Here is a 17485-nt window from a genome sequence, read left to right on the forward strand (position 1 = left end):
ATACAAATAAATAAATAAAGGTTCATCAACAACTAATAAATTTTTTAAAAAATTGTACAATTTACCATAAAATGTATAAATCTTAAATTTAAACTTGAGTGATTTTTACTTATGTATGTACCTGGGTAGTATCAATATATAGAAAATTTTCAGCACCTCAGAAAGCTCTTTGATCCATTTTCCAATCATTATCCTCCCCAAATAATCACTATTTTGATTTCTCTGTCTTTTTGTCCCAGGGATTGAGCCAAGGGTGCTTAACCACTTAGCCAATTCCCCTGCTCTTTTTTATATTTTGTTTAGAGACTGTCTCACTCAGTTGCTTAGGACCTTGCTGAGTTGCTGAGGCTGGATTTGAAATCACAATCCTCCTGCCTCAGCCTCCCAAGTCACTGGAATTACATGCATGTGTCTCCATGCCTGGCATATTTCGACTTCTATCACCATGAATGTGTTTACTTGATTTCAAACTCCAAATAATGGAACCATAAAGTATGTACTTTTTTGTCCCTGGCTTCTTTTATTCGACATCATGTTGGTAAGATTGATTCTTTTTCATTGCTGTATGTATGTATGTATTCATTCTACTCTTAAAGGACATTTAGATTGTTTCATGTTTGGGATATTATGAATAAAAATATTATGAATGTTCTTAATAATGTCTTTTGGTAGGCATAAGCACTAATGTCTGTTGGGTTTATAGCCAGGAAAGGATTTGGGTCATCATAAGAGATGCACATAATAGCTTGAGGATATATTACCAAACATTTACCAAAGTCATTATCCCAATTTATACTCCCATCAGTAAATATATAAAGGTTCCAACTGTCTGCATCCTTGATGTTATTTCATGTTGTCTTTTGCCAACTTATCAAAATGTACACAATCATCTGAGATGAAATTGAAATTACAAATTGCTGGCACTATAAAAGCATCCAACATTAGCTTCCTGACGTTGGTGAATTTTCAGGGATAAAACAATAAGAATGAATAACATTTATTGGATATGTGCTGCTTGCCAGGCATATTCTAGGCACTTCAGATAGGCTATCTTATTTAATCATCACTACAGTTATGTGAAGTAAGTACTGTTGTCCTCATTTTATGGATGAGGAATTTGAGGCATAGACAGACATAACATTAACTTCAAAGACTTGAAGAGCTGGCTGAAAGTGCTTGTATAGATCAGTTTTTGCAATCTCTCTTTGACCTGACAAAAAAGAGCTACCTCAGAGAGCAGACTGTGTATTAAGAAAGGAAGACTACTCAGTTTGTTGAAGAGAGGTTCTGGATTCAAATCCATATCTCACCTATCCTTAAACCCATCATTGATAATAAATCAATAGTGCACAAATGAGGGCTTGTGGTTCAATGGTAGAGTGCTCACCTGACATGCATGAAGCCCTGGGTTTGATCCTCAGCACCACATAAAAAAAAATAAAGGTATTGTGTCCACCTACAAATAAAAAAATGGTGCTACACAAATGAGAAATATTAAAGTTATCAAAATAAACACATTTTTAAAATGATTCATTTCATTCAGAATTTGGGAATTAGGAGTGATTTGTGGAATAGTTTAATCTGGTTCTAAAATTTTTATTTTATTTTATTTTATTTTATTTTATTTTATTTTATTTGATACTGAGAATTGAGCCCAGAGGCTCTTTACCATTGAGCTATATACCCAAACCTTTTTTTTTTTAGTACTGGGAATTGAACCCACTGAACCACATCCCAGCCTTCTTCATATTTTATATCGAGACAGGTTCTGGCTAATTTGCATAGGGCCTCACTGAGTTTCTGAGGCTGGCTTTGAACTTGAGATCTTCCTGGCACAGCCTCCTGAGTCACTGAGATTATAGGCATGGACCCAGCTCCCCAACCCTTTTATTTCTATTTTTTTTTATTTTGAGAAAGGGTCTTACTAAGCTTCTGAAACTGCCTCAGCCTCCCTAGTTGCTAGGATTATGGGCCTGTGCCACCACACCCTGTTCGAAAAACCATGTGAAAAGTATCAAATCAAGATTAGCTAAGGGGCTGGGGATGTGGTTCAGTGGTAGAGTGCTTACTTCGCAAGTGTGAGGCACTGGGTTCAATTCTCAGCACCACATAAAAAATGAAAATATAAAATAAAGGTATTGTGTCCATCTACAACTAAAAGCATTTAAAAGATAGGTTACATAAGAAAAGGATTTACATTTTGTGGAGTCAAAAGCTAATACAATTTGGGGAAGAAGGTTATTAAGAAAAACATATTAAAATCTTACTTTGTAAATATTACAAAAATATGCCATGTGAACACATTGCTAGAACCTGACAACAGCCAGGTTCCAATTATGAAGATAGTCCCTAACTCATAGTATTTATGTCCTTGTTTAGTTCTTCCTCCTTATTTGTTTTGTATTGGAATTGGTCTATGAGACCAATAGAGTACCGTTGAGTCATAGTATATTGTTTCTGAAGCTAGGTTATAAAAAACGTTATGAATTCCTCCTCTCTCTCTTTTAGACAATTCACTCTGGAGTAACCGAGCTACCATGTTGTAGAAATCCTCAGTCAACCCTGTGGAAAAGCTGACATGGTAAGAAACTGAGACCTTTAGTATATAGTCATGTGAATGAGCCATTTTGGAAGTGGATCTTCCAGACCTGGTCAATCCGTAAGATAACAGCACCTGTGACTGACAGTATGATTACAATCTCATGAGATTCCTCTGTCAGAACCTCTCAAATAAGCCATTCGTAGATTCTTTACTCTCAGAAACAGTATGAGATAAAAAAATCTATTGTTTTAAGCTTGTATATTTAGTTTATTATACAGAAATTGATAATTAATACAGACTCCTCTTAGTGCCTTAGAAGGACTCATGCAAGTAAGAGACTCCAACTTCAAATTTCAGAAGCATTGTGATTAATTGATCTCTGCCTGTGTTAATGACTAAATCTAGAGGTTCCTGTAGCAGAGAACTAATTTTCCAACAAAATTTTTCCTTTCTTCCACTGCAGTTTTAAGTAGGTTATACCTGTTGTGTTAGTTTTCTGTTACTATAACAAATACCTGAGGTAATCAATTTATAAAGAGAAAAGATTTATTTTGGCTCACAGTTTTGACAGTTTTAGTCCATGATTGATTGGCTCCATTGCTTTGGGTGAGTGATAAGGCAAGTACATCAAGGTTGAAGCATCTAATAGCTGGGAAGCAAAAGAGAGATGGAGAGTGGGGTCCCACAATTTCCTGAAAGGATATGCAGCCAATGACGTGAAGACCTCTTAAAGTTTCTACCACCTCCCAAAAGCACCAAGGTGGGGACCAAGCCTTTAACATGTGGGCCTTTGGGGAGCATTCCAGACCCAAACTTTAGCACCTGTCAAAACACAGGCCACACATTGCCCAGCTTCCTTTGCAGCTAAGTGATTCCTGGGACAAAGCTCTTGTTAGTGGAATGTTAACAAAAGTAATTATGTGTCCTCTGAACTGTACTTTCAAGAGCTGAGCATTGTACTACTTTTCTCCTTCTCATGGCCGGGTTGGTGACAACCAAAATGACCTTGGAAGCCACACTGAAGATGGCAGAACATCCATTTAACTGAGTCTCTGAGTGATTTCTTAGAGCATAGCTTCTCTCTCTCTCCAGTCTGGAACACTACCCTGAATCATTCTGTTAGAGAAAAATAAGCTTTTATTGTATTTGAATGTTTTTCTTTTAAGGTCTATGTATTAAGATGGATTAGCCAACTCTAAGAGATTATTGTTATGTTCTCCAAATTTTAAATACTTTTCTTCCCAGAGTCTAGTATTGATTTTACTGTATTTATTTCATCATTCGTTTGTTAATTTATTAACTTTTTAGTCTATAAATTTTCAAATACACAAAAATAAAGGATATTATATCATGAAGCCTCATGTACCCATAATTCAGTCTCACTGTTTATAAGGCCATTCCTAAGCCCTGTGTATTTATGCCATTTCCTACATGTATGTGGTCATTCCTATGTACTGATAGCCATTTCCCCTTCTGGATTACTTTAAAGCAAATGTCAGAATTTTGAACGTCATGGGATTTTGTTGAAGAAGTTTTAAATGTCATAAGAAACCTCCTTCACCTTCCCTGGAATTCGGTGCTCTTTGTAAGACCATGAAAAAGGTCACTTCCCCTTTGCTTGACAACACGAGATGAAGACAGGGAAAGTTGTAATGTTATGCTCACCTGCTGGTGTGAGAGGCACAACCCAGTCCTGCAGTATTTCAGAATCTGCCTTCACTCCATTCAAGCTGGAAGTTTTGAGCCTTTAAAGGAACCAGGAGTATGCAGTGACCACCATGGAAAGCCATGTGGAGCAGTGGGGTAGGGTCAAGAACTGAACGAGATGACCTGAACCATTTGCTTCATTACTCAGGTCTTCACATTTTCTCATTTGTAAAATGGAAATAAAACCTATTGTATCTACCTCATTGGGTTGATATGATAATAGAATCAGTTAATGTTTTTAAAAACTTAAACTTTATATAATTATCAGTTTTTAACATGAAGTAAATGTAAGCTAAGTTTTTAATTCTTGGTTAATATTTGCCTCTACACCAGTGTTTCAAGTCACTGAAGCTATAGGAATCTATTAAAATCAGTGCTAGCAGTGGGAGTAATTAGTTTTTTCCAGTTAGTTTTTGAATATGAATCAGCACCACCATCCATGGAAGGGAAAATGACACTATGTGTAAGTATTTCTAAACATCTTTCATCTGAGAAAACTGGACAGCGCTGTGGTGAGCTCCTGAAGGGGAAAGGTCAAGTAGAAACTTACCTGAATTTTCCCTTGAGTAGCTTAGCTTCTCCTGGCTCACCAATATCCAGATTTGACCCAGACAACTGTAGATAATCTAGGATATGGAGAGGAAGTAGACACCACATTTTTTGACTTTAATGGCTTTCCTCAAACATTAAATGTCTCTTTCTGGATTACTTAGCTCAGTGCCAAGTGCTTCATAGTATTGGGGAAGGTTGGAAATTACAGGGGAAGAGGCTGAGTGAGTTGTTTTCTCCTTGCACTGTGGGTTTCTGAGCTTGCTCTGCCTGTTGAGCAGCTCTGAACTCTCACACTGGCTTTTTTATCCTTCATCCTAATCTTTGACTTTGCTCTTACTCTCTTTTACCTCTTTGTTTTCTTTGTTAATTTACAATATTCCAGTAACATCATTGTAGAATTATTTTAGAAGAAGAAATGTATAATAATTAATGGGAAAAGTAAACCATATGTTTTCTCTTATCTCCTGAATCAGTATGAAATGTTTCTCCTTTTTAGTTTCTAGGATTTAAAAAAATTACATTATAAGCATCCAACAAAATAGAGCCTTTTTGTTTTTTTAAACTTATTATTTTAGAAATAATAATTTATTTAAAAATAAATTATTTTATTTAAACTATTTTAGAATAGTTTTAGACTTACCAGAAAGTTGCAAAGATAATACCAAGAGTTTCTCTATGCCCCCTCAACCAATTTCTGCTATTGTTAACATCAGTATTATCAAGGCACATTTGTTACAACTGAGAAATAAACATTGATACATCCTATTAACTAGCTCTAGACTTTATTTGGCTTTTGCTAGTTTTTCCATTAATGACCTTTTACTGTTTTGGACCCCAACCAGGAGACCACATTACATTTAGAGGTCATGTCTTTTTAACGTGCTCTAGTCTTTAGACAATTTTTCAGGCTTTCCTATCCAAATTAAGAACTGTTTTTTATTTTCTTATTGAAATTTAATTTCATATGAGAAATTAATCATATTCTGTTCATGGCATGTTATCATCCTTGGTCCATGTAATGTACTGCTCACATTTTATTAATTTCTATTACCATTCTCTACTCCCATTACCACTGTCCTTATAGACCATAATCCCAATGCACTTAATGAGCATCATTTCTTTATATATGTTCTCATATAAAATGTATGTTATTGTTTTCTGTGCATGACTTTCTCTCAGTTATAAAAACAGCATTTTAGCTAGGCACCATGTCATGTGCCTGCAGTCCCAAAATCTTGGGAGGCTGAAGCAGGAGGATCCCTTAAGTCCAGGAGTTTTCAGCAAGCCTGGGGTAACATAGAACTATTTTCTTTCTCTTTCTTTCTTTCTTTCTTTCTTTTTTTTTTTTTTTTTTTTTTTTTTTATACCAGGGATTGAACCCAGGGGTACTTAATCCCTGAGCTGCATCCCGTTTCTTTTTCTTTTTTATTTTTTTATTTTGAGACAGGGGTCTCATTAAGTTGCTGAGGTTGGTCTTGAACTTGTGGTCCTCCTGCCTATCCTCCTGAGTCACTGGAATTACAGACATGTGCCACCACATCCAGCGAAATAACTTTCTTAGAATGCAACACACACACACACACACACTCACACACAAGGGAAAGTAATAAAAAAAACAGCGTTTTGTTATGTAACTCATTCTTGGTTTTACTTTGTAAAATTTTTTGATTAACTTTACATTTAGAGCACTTTGGGTTTATAAAAAATTTTTTTAAATCTGTGGGTTTTAACAGATGTATAACAGTTATCATCATAATATCATACAGAATAAGTTCACTGCTCTAAAAATACCCTGTGCTCCACTTATCCATCTCTTTCCCCACCCTCCCTAATCCTTGGCAACCGTATTTTTATTGTCTCCATAGTTTTGCCTTTTCCAGAACATCATATCGTTGGAATTATGGTACATAATTCTTTAGGTAGACTTTTTCCACTTTGTAATATTCATTTTAGGTTCCTGCCTATCTTTACATAGCTTAATACCTCATTTCTTTTTATCACTGAATACATATTGTTAACTGAATATATCATAGTTTGTTTCTTTTATCACAATATCATGTCATTGTATGAATACCACAGTTTGTTTATCCATTTGCTTATTGAAGGACATTTTAGTTTTTTCCAAGTTCTAGCAATTATGAATACAAAACTACTATAAACATTCATGTGCATGATTTTGTTTAAATGTAAGTTTTCAACTCATTTGGCCAAATACCAATAATTCAATTGCAGGATAATGTGGTAAGAGTTATGTTTAGCTTTGGAAGAAATTACCAAACTGTGTTCCAAAGTAGCTGTACCATTTCGCATTACCACCAGCAATGAATGAAAGTTGCTGCTTTTCATCCTCACTAGCATTCAATGTTATTGGTGTTTTGGATTTTTAGCCATCCTAATAGGCATGTAGTGGTATTTCATTATTGTTTTAATTTTTAACTTCCTTAATAATATGGGAGCATGTTTTCATATGCTTATTTGCTGTGTTAGTTTTTCATCACTATGACGAAAGTATCTGATAAGAAAAACTTTGACAAGGAGAAGCTAATTTTGGCTCATGGTTTCAGAGTTTCAGTCCATGGACTCCATTGCTCTGGGTCCAGGATGAGGCAGAATGTCATGGTAGAAGGTCGTGGTGGAAGAAAATGGCAGCAGCTCATGGTAGCAGGGAAGTAGAGAGAAAGGAAGGAGCCAAGGGGACAAGATATAATCCCAAGGGCACACCCCCCCGAGACCTACTTCCTCCAGCCATGCCCTGCCTACAGTTACCATCCAGTGTAGTAGTCCCTTCAAATTATTAAACTATCAAATGGGTTAATCCACTGATTACATTACAGCTCTCATCTAATCATTTCACCTTTAAACATTCCTGCATTGTCTTGCACATGAACTTCTTGAGGAACACTTCATATTCAAACCATAACTTTCGACTTCTGTGTACCTACTTTGTAGAGATGTCAATTCAAATCTTTTGTCTATTTTTCAGTTGCATTTCTTGTTTTCTTATTGTTGAGTTTGAATCCTTTGTGTATTTTGGATACAAGTCTTTTGTCAGATATGTGTTTTGCATATTTTTCCTCCTGCTCTGTGGCTTGTTTCTTCTTTCTTTTAACAGTGTCTTTCACAGAGCAGAAATTTATACACACACACACACACACACACACACACACACACTTGTGTGTACACCTTTTTTTTTTTTTTTGTACTGGGTGTTGGACCTCGGGTATTTTGCCTCTGAGTTATATCCCCAGACTTTTTTTCCTTTTCTTCTCTTTCTTTCTTTTCTTTTCTTTTTTTTTGAAACAGGGCCTCACTAATTTGCTAAGGCTAATTTTCTCAAACTTGGCAATCCTCCTGCCTCAGCACCCTGAGTTCCTGGGATACCAAGTGTGTACCACCACATCTGATGGAAATTCTTATATTTTAATGAAGTCTTACCTATCAATGTTTTCTCTTGTAGATTGTACTTTGGGTGTTACGTTTAAAAGTCATTGCAGCCAGGCATGTGCCTCATACCTGTAATTCCAAGGCCCAGGAGACTGAGGCAGTAGGATCATAAGTTTAAAGTCAGGCTCAGCATCTTAGCAAGGTCCTAAGCAACTCAGTAAGATTCTGTCTCTAAATAAAATATGAAAAAGGGCCGGGGATGTTGCTCAGTGGTTAGGCACCCTTGTGTTCAATCCACACACACAAAAAAAATTTTTTTTCTTTAGATTCGTGATCCCAATTGGGGGAATGGAGTATATTGAATTGACCTTAGTACTAATGAGCTGCTCTTCATCATGGCTACTCTATTCTACACTCCTTCTTACAGCTTCACCTTGCTGCCACATTAGAAAGGATTATCTACTTTTCTAGTTTTTCCCATAGTAATATTTGTAAAATGTCCCACTGTTATTTAAATTTCTATTTCCCTCATAATCATCCATGTAAGACATTTTAAATTCTAAAATATGGCAATGTTAACACTGTAAAATTTATCAATCAGATAATTCCTGGTTATCTCATATTTACTTATTAGAAGTATGAAAATCACTCTATTATTGCAGTGACCTTCAGCTATACCACAAAATTAAAATGACTTGAATTGTCTCTTCGTCACTAAGAAGTACAATGATGAAGGACAAATATCCCAGATTTACTTTATGAATAAACATAAAAGAATTTTCAATTAACATCCTACTTTGAGAAATTTTGGAGCCCAACTTGACCTGATAATTAAAGGAGGCCCATTGATGTGGACTTTCAAAATAATATTTGAATGAGAGGTAACCTTTTAAAACAAATAAATTTGCAGATTCGTATAAAGGTTAGTTGGTTACCTTTTGAACATCACCTGTCTTAGAAATGAAGAATTACACAGTGCTGCATGGTAAGGGAACCTCTCAACTACCAATAAATAGCAGAGCTTTTTAACTGTAAGACTCCAAATTGTATCATACAAGAAGGGGTGGATCACTTATATTTTTCTTTTCCTTCTGATTTGAAAACATTGAAAAGAGAACCAGAAAGAAACCATCAACATCTAGAGACATGTTTGAAATTCTTCTCATGGTGACTTTCATGAGAGAATGGCATAAGGCCCAAAGATATCCATGGTAAAAAGAAGTTTCTATTTCTGTCAGTGAAGTGTGGGAAAACAGGCATCATCTACATTTCTTGGGAGCATGGTTACTACCCCTCTAAGAGGCATTTTGGCAATATTTGTCAAATGATCACATGTACCTACTCTAGATCCACAGAAATTCAGTTTGGACTCAATCTGGACATTATTTCTTCCCCAATAGAACTGAATACAAATCACATTGAAAGCCTCGGTATGGGAGAACACAGAAAGAGTCTGAAATATACAAAGAGCTGTGAGTGTGCCAACTGGTACTGATCCTCAGGAGTTAACAGGTTCAACTCAGGTATTCAAAGAAGGTTAAACCTATGGGCCAGAGTGATGTCTTATTAAAAATCTGAACTTGAACAATTGCCCATCATGCTGCCTTGGTTTGAAATGTATTACTCTCTCCTGTCTAACTAACCAAATGACATCCACTGTCAAGATCCAGTTTATATTTCAATTCCATCATGGTCTTTCTTGATTGCCCTTCTTTGAATTCCTAAAACACAATTGCTAAATTGTATTTTGAGAATTCCTTTAAATTACTCCTAAGGAAACAGTTATTCCAGGGCAAACTGGTGTGACAAAAACAAAGTGTGTTACTAGAAGGAGGACCAGAATAGCCTGAATAAAATAGGAGGCAAAATCTAGTTAAAAACAAATATTTCCTGAGAATTGCCTAAGAATTTCTACCATTTCTTTAGTCAAGAGACATTGGAATATGACACCAGAATACCTCTGCTCCATATCTGTAATGAGTATAATTAGCAGCCTGCTTGGATTTTTTTAAATGCTGTGATTGGGTTCAGTTGCTTATTGGATTGTTTTAAGAAAGCCCTAAGCTAAAGAACCCTCCAGAATTGTTACAGATGGCGATCAGGGTTGTAAGAAACCACATTGACAATTGCAGTCGGTTGCGTGAATGAAGTGACCAGGTGGACTGTGCCTCTGACAGCATAGTGCTTCATTTTTCTGTCTGTTGTGATGCTTGATACAATAGTATTGGACAAGAAGTGATGTTCATCATGATAACTGGCCCCACAAAAAAAGAGGACTTTCTGTTTAGTACATTCTGTTCAGAAAGCAAAAAAGTATGTAATTTATTACAGAAATAATTTTATGTAATGAAGTTTCACTGTGTAGTTGAGTCATTTAGAGTGCTGTTTGAAACACAGATTGCTAGATCCCATTCTAGACTTTCTGATTCAATAGGTCTGGAGTAGGCCCAAGAATTTTCACAGTGAACTTCTCTTATCTAGAACATCCACATGGTAAATTTCTTATTCCTTATGATGCCAGGCACTTAAGATGCATTGCTAAGTGATGTGGAAAGCAGGGTACTCATTACAACCAACCCCACTTCCTTCCCTGCACCAAAGTCTCACTGGACCACTCTACTACATTTTCTCCATTCTTCCAGCAGCACCCACTTCCAAATCAGAATCTACAATGGTTGTGGGGGGCCCTTCTTGACTTTCACTTCTCTCTTTATTAATTTCTTCCTTCTCTTTTATTTCCTGGCATTAATACATGTTAAACAATTGCGAATAATACATGACAGAATATAATTTAGCAATTGTGTTTTAGGAATTCAACGAAGGGCAATCAAGAAAGACCATGATGGAATTGAAATGTAAACTGGACCTTGACAGAGGATGTCATTTGGTTAGTTAGACAGGAAAGAGTAATACATTTCAGACCAAGGCAGAATAATGGGCAAAGGCTGAGAAGCAGGACCGTGGAGAGAAAGGCCTGAAAGAAGGAAGTCAAAGAAAGAAGGTTGAATAGGCAGAGTTCAGAGGTGATTAGTAAGACATGGAAGAGTGTTGAGCGTTTATTGTGATTGAAGTCCTGTTTCCTATTTTAGGCAGATTAGTTAGGCAATGGAGTGTGCAGGATGGCTTGACAGTGGAAGCTACCTAGCAGGCTGTTCTGGAAATTCAAACTTGTACAAACCATCACTATGCTCCTCCTTACCAACATGAGATGTATCTAATCCCACAATTTAAGACATCCCTAGACATTGTTACCTAATGTGTCTGGGCAAGCTTGGCTACCTAATGTTCTGCTCAATTTCTTAAACGTTCTAAAAATCACTTTCACTTATGTGGGAAAGTGTGTGTGTGTGTGTTACTCAAAGCCTTATTATTATTATTATTATTTATTTTGGTACTGGGTATTCAACCCAGGGGTACTTTATCACTGAGCTATATCCCCAGCTCTTTTCACTTTTTTTATTTTGAGACAGGGTCTCACTCAATAGCTTAGGACCCCTAACTTGCTGTGGCTGGTCTGGAACTTGCAATCCTCCTGTCTAAGCCTTCCAGAGTCACTGGGATTATAGGCCGTGCACCACTGCACCTGTCTCTGAAAGTATCATCTTCCTAGCTTGAAACTTTACTCTTTCCATCTCACAATGTTATTGTTTCCAAACTAACCTTTGGTTTCCTTATATCATCTCACTTTTTCATTCCTTCAAGTTCTTTCTTTCCTGCCTCAATAACTTTTCTCCCTATTTGATGATCTAAAGCTAAACTATCTTTATGTTCTCTTCCACCACTTAGTTTAGAGATAATCATTTTCTTTTGCCTGATGATCAGACTCACTGAAATATACAGTGACAGATGGCTTTTTTCCCCAATGTGGCTTCCATTTAATTTATGTCATATATGATTCATAGTTCATCTCAGAATTAAAAACATTTCATCCTCATTTGAAGAAGGCAATATAAAAACTGCCCCCTATTTTATCTGTGTAACCCACATTTCCCTAGGCCATACTGACAAAGCAGCAACATCAACTCAGTCTGCATCAGCAAAATATAGACAGTCAGGCTAGACCCTTCAAAGAACCCTCAGGTGTCTGCTTCAGAGAGTGCCTTCCTCACTCCCTGGAGTACTCCTTTGTCTTCATGATGCCAGCCATATGGTTCCCATTGGCTGACATCTCAACACTGGTGTGTTCAGGGTTTCTCCTTATCTCTATTCTCAATGGCCACCTTGCCAACCTTCTTTCCCAGCTTGCTCTCTTCCTGGGCACAGTTGTACTTTGTGCTCTGTGGTTTACAGGGGCTCTGTTCTTTATTGTTGCCCCTTTCCAAGAACAAAGCTCAAGCCCTGGGGCTGGGCTGAGCAGCAATCACAGGGACACCTCACTGTGCTGCCTCATAGCCATTCTTTCTTTGATCTCTTCCAATGCACTCAGATCAAGCTTGTGCACCCTGACTCTCCTCACAGGGAACAAACAGAATCATGAATTACATTGTGTGATTTATGTAGCTGCTTTCATAAACTCTGGGGCAGTTTTATCAGTTTTTACAACTATAAATCTTTGTGTTTTGGAAATGATGGTGAGGTAGCTTTCCTCAACTCTCTTTTTGTGGTGCTGGAGAGTGAACCCAGGCCTTGTGGGTGTGAAGCACACACTCTACCAACTGAGCCATATTCCCAGCCCAACTCTCCTGTTTTTTATCTTTCTCTTGATGGCTTTAGTGCATCCAAGAATGTTGTTCCTGATGTCCCTCCCAGCCCTTTTTTAAGTACTAAGGATTGAACCCAGGACTGCTTTACCACTGACCTGCATCCCCAGCCTTTATTTTTTTTTATTTTGAGACAGGGTCTCACTAAGTTGCTTAGGGCCTTGCTAAGTTGTTGAGGTTAGCTTTGAACTAGTGATCCTCCTGCCTCAGTCTCCCAAGTCTCTGGGATTACAAGCATGTACCACTACATTGAGTTTCTAATACCCTCATTCAAAACCACCAGCCCTATCAGCACTCAAATACCATCAAAAATCTAGATTTTCAATGTACACAATTGAAGTCCCATTCATTCATTCAGAATACATTTTTTGAGCATATATTGCATGCCAAGCATTGTTCTTAACACTTTGGATTATTACAGTGAACAAGAAGGATTAAATCTCTGCTCTCAGAGAATGTATGTTTTCTTAGAAGAGAGAGTAAATAAACAAGTTCTGAGAGTGATAAATGCTGTGAAGAGAAAAACAGAAAGTAAGATGATAGACAGTGATGGGCACAGTAAGGGTGGACTCTGAAGAAGTGATTAATATAAGACTTCAATGATAAGAGAGAGGAAGCCATAAGAGCCCTAGGTAGAGAGAATTCCTCAAGCAGGAGGACAATTAAGTATAAAAACATGAGTTGAAAGTAACCCTGAATATCACAGAAATGTGATGAGGAATTTGGGAATTGATGTGATATGATATAAGAGAGGCAGCTAGGGGTTATATGTAGGAGCCTGAAGGTAAGGAGATTGGGTTTTATTTGAGTACTACCGGAAACCATTGAAAAGCTTAACCATTTGATGTAAGTCTTTTTCTTATTAACTTTTACAAATCAAGATATAATTCACATAACTTAAACTTCACCATTTTAAAGTATATAGCTCATTGGTTTTTAGCACTTTACATTGTATGCTACCAGCAACACAAATTCCAGTACATTTCCATCACCCTAAAAAGAACCCCTGTTAGCAGTTATTCCCCATTCCCTATTCTCCACAGCCCCTGGCAGCCACTAATTTACTTTTGGTTTCCATGGATTCACCTATCCTGTACATTTCGTATAAACAGATTCATATAGTCTTATTGTGTCTGGTTTATTCATTTGGTATAATCTTTTCAAGATTCATTCATATTGTAGATATAAGAGTACATTCCTTTTGAGGGCAAAATAGTATTCCATTGTATGTATATACTACATTTTATTTATCCATTCTTCTGTTAATGAGCATCTGAGCTTTGACCTTTCAACTATTCTGAAATGAATGTTCTGCCATGAACATTCATATATAAATATTTATATGAATATATGCTTGTCATTTCATTTCTATATAACTAGGAGTGGAATTGCTAGGTTACATAACTCTATGTTTAACTTTTTGAGGGACTGCCAAACTCTTTTCCAAAGTCGCTATGCCATTTTACATCCCCACTAGCAGTGTATAAAGATTCTAGTTTCTTCACATCCTGGATAATACTTGTTATTTTCTGTTTGTGATTATAGCCATCTCTGTGGGTGTAAAGTGGTATCTCATTGTAGATTTTGTGTGTGTGTATGTATCTTTGTGTGTGCACGTATGTGCACACATGCTGGGATGAGCTACATCCCCAGACTTTTTTTTTTTTTTTTTTTGAGATGAGATCTCACTAAGTTGTGAAACTGTCCTCAAACTTGTGATTCTCCTGCCCCAGCATCCTTAGTACTTCTTAGTAGCTGGGATTACAGGCATGAGCCACCATACCTGGCTCAATGTAGTTTTGATTTGCACTTCAGTAATGACTAATGATGTTGAATATCATTTCATGTACTTATAGGCTATTTGTATGTCTTTTCTGAGAAATGTCTACTCAAGTCCTTTTCTCTTCTTTAAATAGCATTGTATATTGGTCAAATTATACTGTTATATTGTGTGCATATATGAATATGTAACAATAAAACCCATCATTATGTACAACTATAATGCACCAATAAAAAAATCTGAAATAAAAAGCAAAATAAAATCCAAAAGGCAAAAGAAAACTAGAGTTGTTTGTCTTTTTACTGTTGAGTTAGAAGAGGTCTTTGTATATTCTGTGTATTTGGTCCTTATCAGACATATAATTTGTGAAAATTTTCTCCTATTCTATGAGTTGTCTTACTTTCTTACTATTGTCCTTTGACCTTATGTAAGTTTTCAAAAATATCAGTCTGGCAGCTATGTAGAAGTTCTGTTGGGGAAGGAATGATGGCTGAAAGAAAAGTTAGAAACTATTGCAGTGACACAAGCAAGAGGTAGAGATGGCTTAGATGGTCAACAGTTTCTGACTTTAAATTCTTATTGCCAGCTATAGGTAAGCAGTGCTATAACTGCTATCTGAAGTTTTATTCCACTTTACATTGCTTTGAGCCCAAGAGAGAAAATTATTTACGCAACTTACCTGTAGACTTAATAATCAGCCCTTCTGCCAGGTGCAGTGGCACACATCTGTAATCTCAAAGGCTTGGGAGGTCGAGGCAGGAAGATTGCAAGTTCATGGCCAGCCTGAGCAACTTAGTGAGACCAGGTTTATTCAAAGCTGGCTTTGAGTAAGCCAGAGGAAAACTTTCTCCATCTTTAGGGATGTGGTTGTGCAGAAAGTTATTGTTGTTGTTGTTGTTGTTTCTCTTTAGATGTTTTAAAAATTTTTTTCTTTTTAGTTATAAATGACAGAATGTATTTTGACATATCTTACATACATGGAGTATAACTTCCCATTCTTCTGGTTGTACATGATGTGGAGTTACAGTGGTTGTGTATTCATATATGAACATAGGAAAGTTATGTCTGATTCATTCTACTGTCTTTCCCATTCCCGTCCCTGCCTCCCGTTCCCCCAATACCCTGACTCCAATTCAGTGAACCTACACCACACTCTTTCCGATGCCTATTTTCAGGCAGCATCTGCATGTCAGAGAGAACATTCATTTGACCTTTGATTCTGGGGGACAGGCTTATTTCACTTAGCATGATAGTCTCCAGTTCCCTTTATTTACCAGCAAATGCCATAATTTCATTTTTCTTTATAGCCAAGTAATATTTCATTGTTTATATGTACCACATTTTCTTTATCCATTCATCTGTTGAAGGGCACCTAGGCTGGTTCCATAGCTTAGCTATGATGACTAGGTGAAAATCTCTACCCTAGATAGATTTTTACAGCTGTAGGCAATTTCATAACAGGAGGCAATGGCAGCACTCTTCATGATTCTAGTCCTGGGAAGTCTGCTCTTGATTATTAATGAGCCTCACACTCGATTCTGCACTAGGGTGTCAGAAATGTGGAGTTCAAAAAAGAAAGAAAGAAAAGAAAAGGAAAGGAAAAAAAGATCACAGAAAATTAAGTTAATAGTTGCAGATGGGCACACATTAAAAAATTCCCTGTGATTTGGGCTGTTACCTGTTCCAAGTTTTAATTTTGCAAGAAGATTGTAATGTCTCAAGTTCTACTTTATTCTCCTTTTTTTTCTTTTTTGCCATCTCCTTTCTTCTTATTTGATACTGGGGATTGAACCCAAGGGTGCTTTTACCTCTGAGCTACATCCCTAGTTCTCTTTTTATTTTATTTTATTTTTTTATTTGAGAGAGAGTCTCGCTCAGCTGCTGAGGCTAGTCTGCAACTTGTGATTCTCCTGCCTTAGCCTCCCAAGCTGCTGGAATTACAGGCATGCATGGCTGCTCCTGGCTCAAATTCTACTATCTTAGAAAGAAGTCTAAGCCCTAGCTCTCCCCACCATCAGATATATTGATACATGATGTCAAAATAACTACTAGATGGGAGATTGATCTAGATTCCGTATAAATTCAGGTTGCAGTTTCCAGAGAACTATTCCAGACTTACTGGCATTATGAAGAGGTTAAACCAAATCATTTTCTTGGTCTGACCTCCATCCATACAGTACCATTATATCACTTCTAGGGTCTTTGGCAAAACTAATTCTGGGTTTTGAAATCATAGAGTCCAGATAACAATATTAATAATAATATTGGCTTGTTTTCTAGAGTTGGTGTTTTACTGGCTAGTGCTGTGATAGTCCTCTGTGTTCTGTTACATCTTGAAGCCTTTAAATATGGGGTATACTGGAGATTAATTCAAATGTCTGTAGTCCTAAAGACCTCCATCCATTCAATTGAAGATAGCCCAGGTTGCATCTGCTCAGCAATACCTAGCCACTAAAACCCTCCTGAGACTAGGTCGAATAAGAGATTGTGGTGAATGAACCAGGTGTGGTAGTGCACACTTGTAACCCCTGATACTCAGGAGGCTGAGGTAGGAGGATCACAGACCAGCCAGGGAAACTCAGTGAGACCCCATCTCAAAATAAAACTTAAAAAAGGTTGGGGACCTGGGGATGTAGCTCAGTTATAGAGCCCTTCCCTAGCATGTGTAAGGTCCAAATTTGAACCCCAGTGCTGCAAAAATTTATTTATTTATTATTATTATTATTTTGGTACCAGCTATTGAACCCGGGGGCACTTAATCACTGAGCAACATCCCTAGCCCTTTTTTTATATTTTATTAGAGACAGTGTCTCACTAAGT

The 17485-nt window shown here is 36.9% G+C and overlaps 2 protein-coding genes across 5 annotated transcripts in view; both read left to right on the forward strand.

Moving 5' to 3' along the window:
• The window catches only part of Arl14 (ADP ribosylation factor like GTPase 14), a 96168-nt gene that overhangs the window by 38197 nt on the left and 40486 nt on the right, over positions 1 to 17485 (forward strand). For all 4 annotated transcript variants that reach the window (XR_007110113.1, XM_047563109.1, XM_047563108.1 and 1 more), the window contains 2 exons: positions 2509 to 2581; positions 4032 to 4712. Coding sequence is in view for 3 of the 4 variants with exons in the window: in XM_047563109.1 (XP_047419065.1) it covers positions 4689 to 4712 (24 nt within the window). In the remaining variant the exon portion in view is untranslated. The remainder of the gene's footprint in view (positions 1 to 2508; positions 2582 to 4031; positions 4713 to 17485) is intronic.
• The window catches only part of Ppm1l (protein phosphatase, Mg2+/Mn2+ dependent 1L), a 499143-nt gene continuing 484196 nt past the window's right edge, over positions 2539 to 17485 (forward strand). Inside the window, exon 1 of the mRNA XM_047563105.1 lies at positions 2539 to 2581. Coding sequence (XP_047419061.1) covers positions 2579 to 2581 — 3 coding nt within the window. The 5' untranslated portion in view covers positions 2539 to 2578. The remainder of the gene's footprint in view (positions 2582 to 17485) is intronic.

This window comes from Sciurus carolinensis, chromosome 9, assembly GCF_902686445.1.
Source record: "Sciurus carolinensis chromosome 9, mSciCar1.2, whole genome shotgun sequence".
Classification (NCBI taxonomy): domain Eukaryota; kingdom Metazoa; phylum Chordata; class Mammalia; order Rodentia; family Sciuridae; genus Sciurus; species Sciurus carolinensis.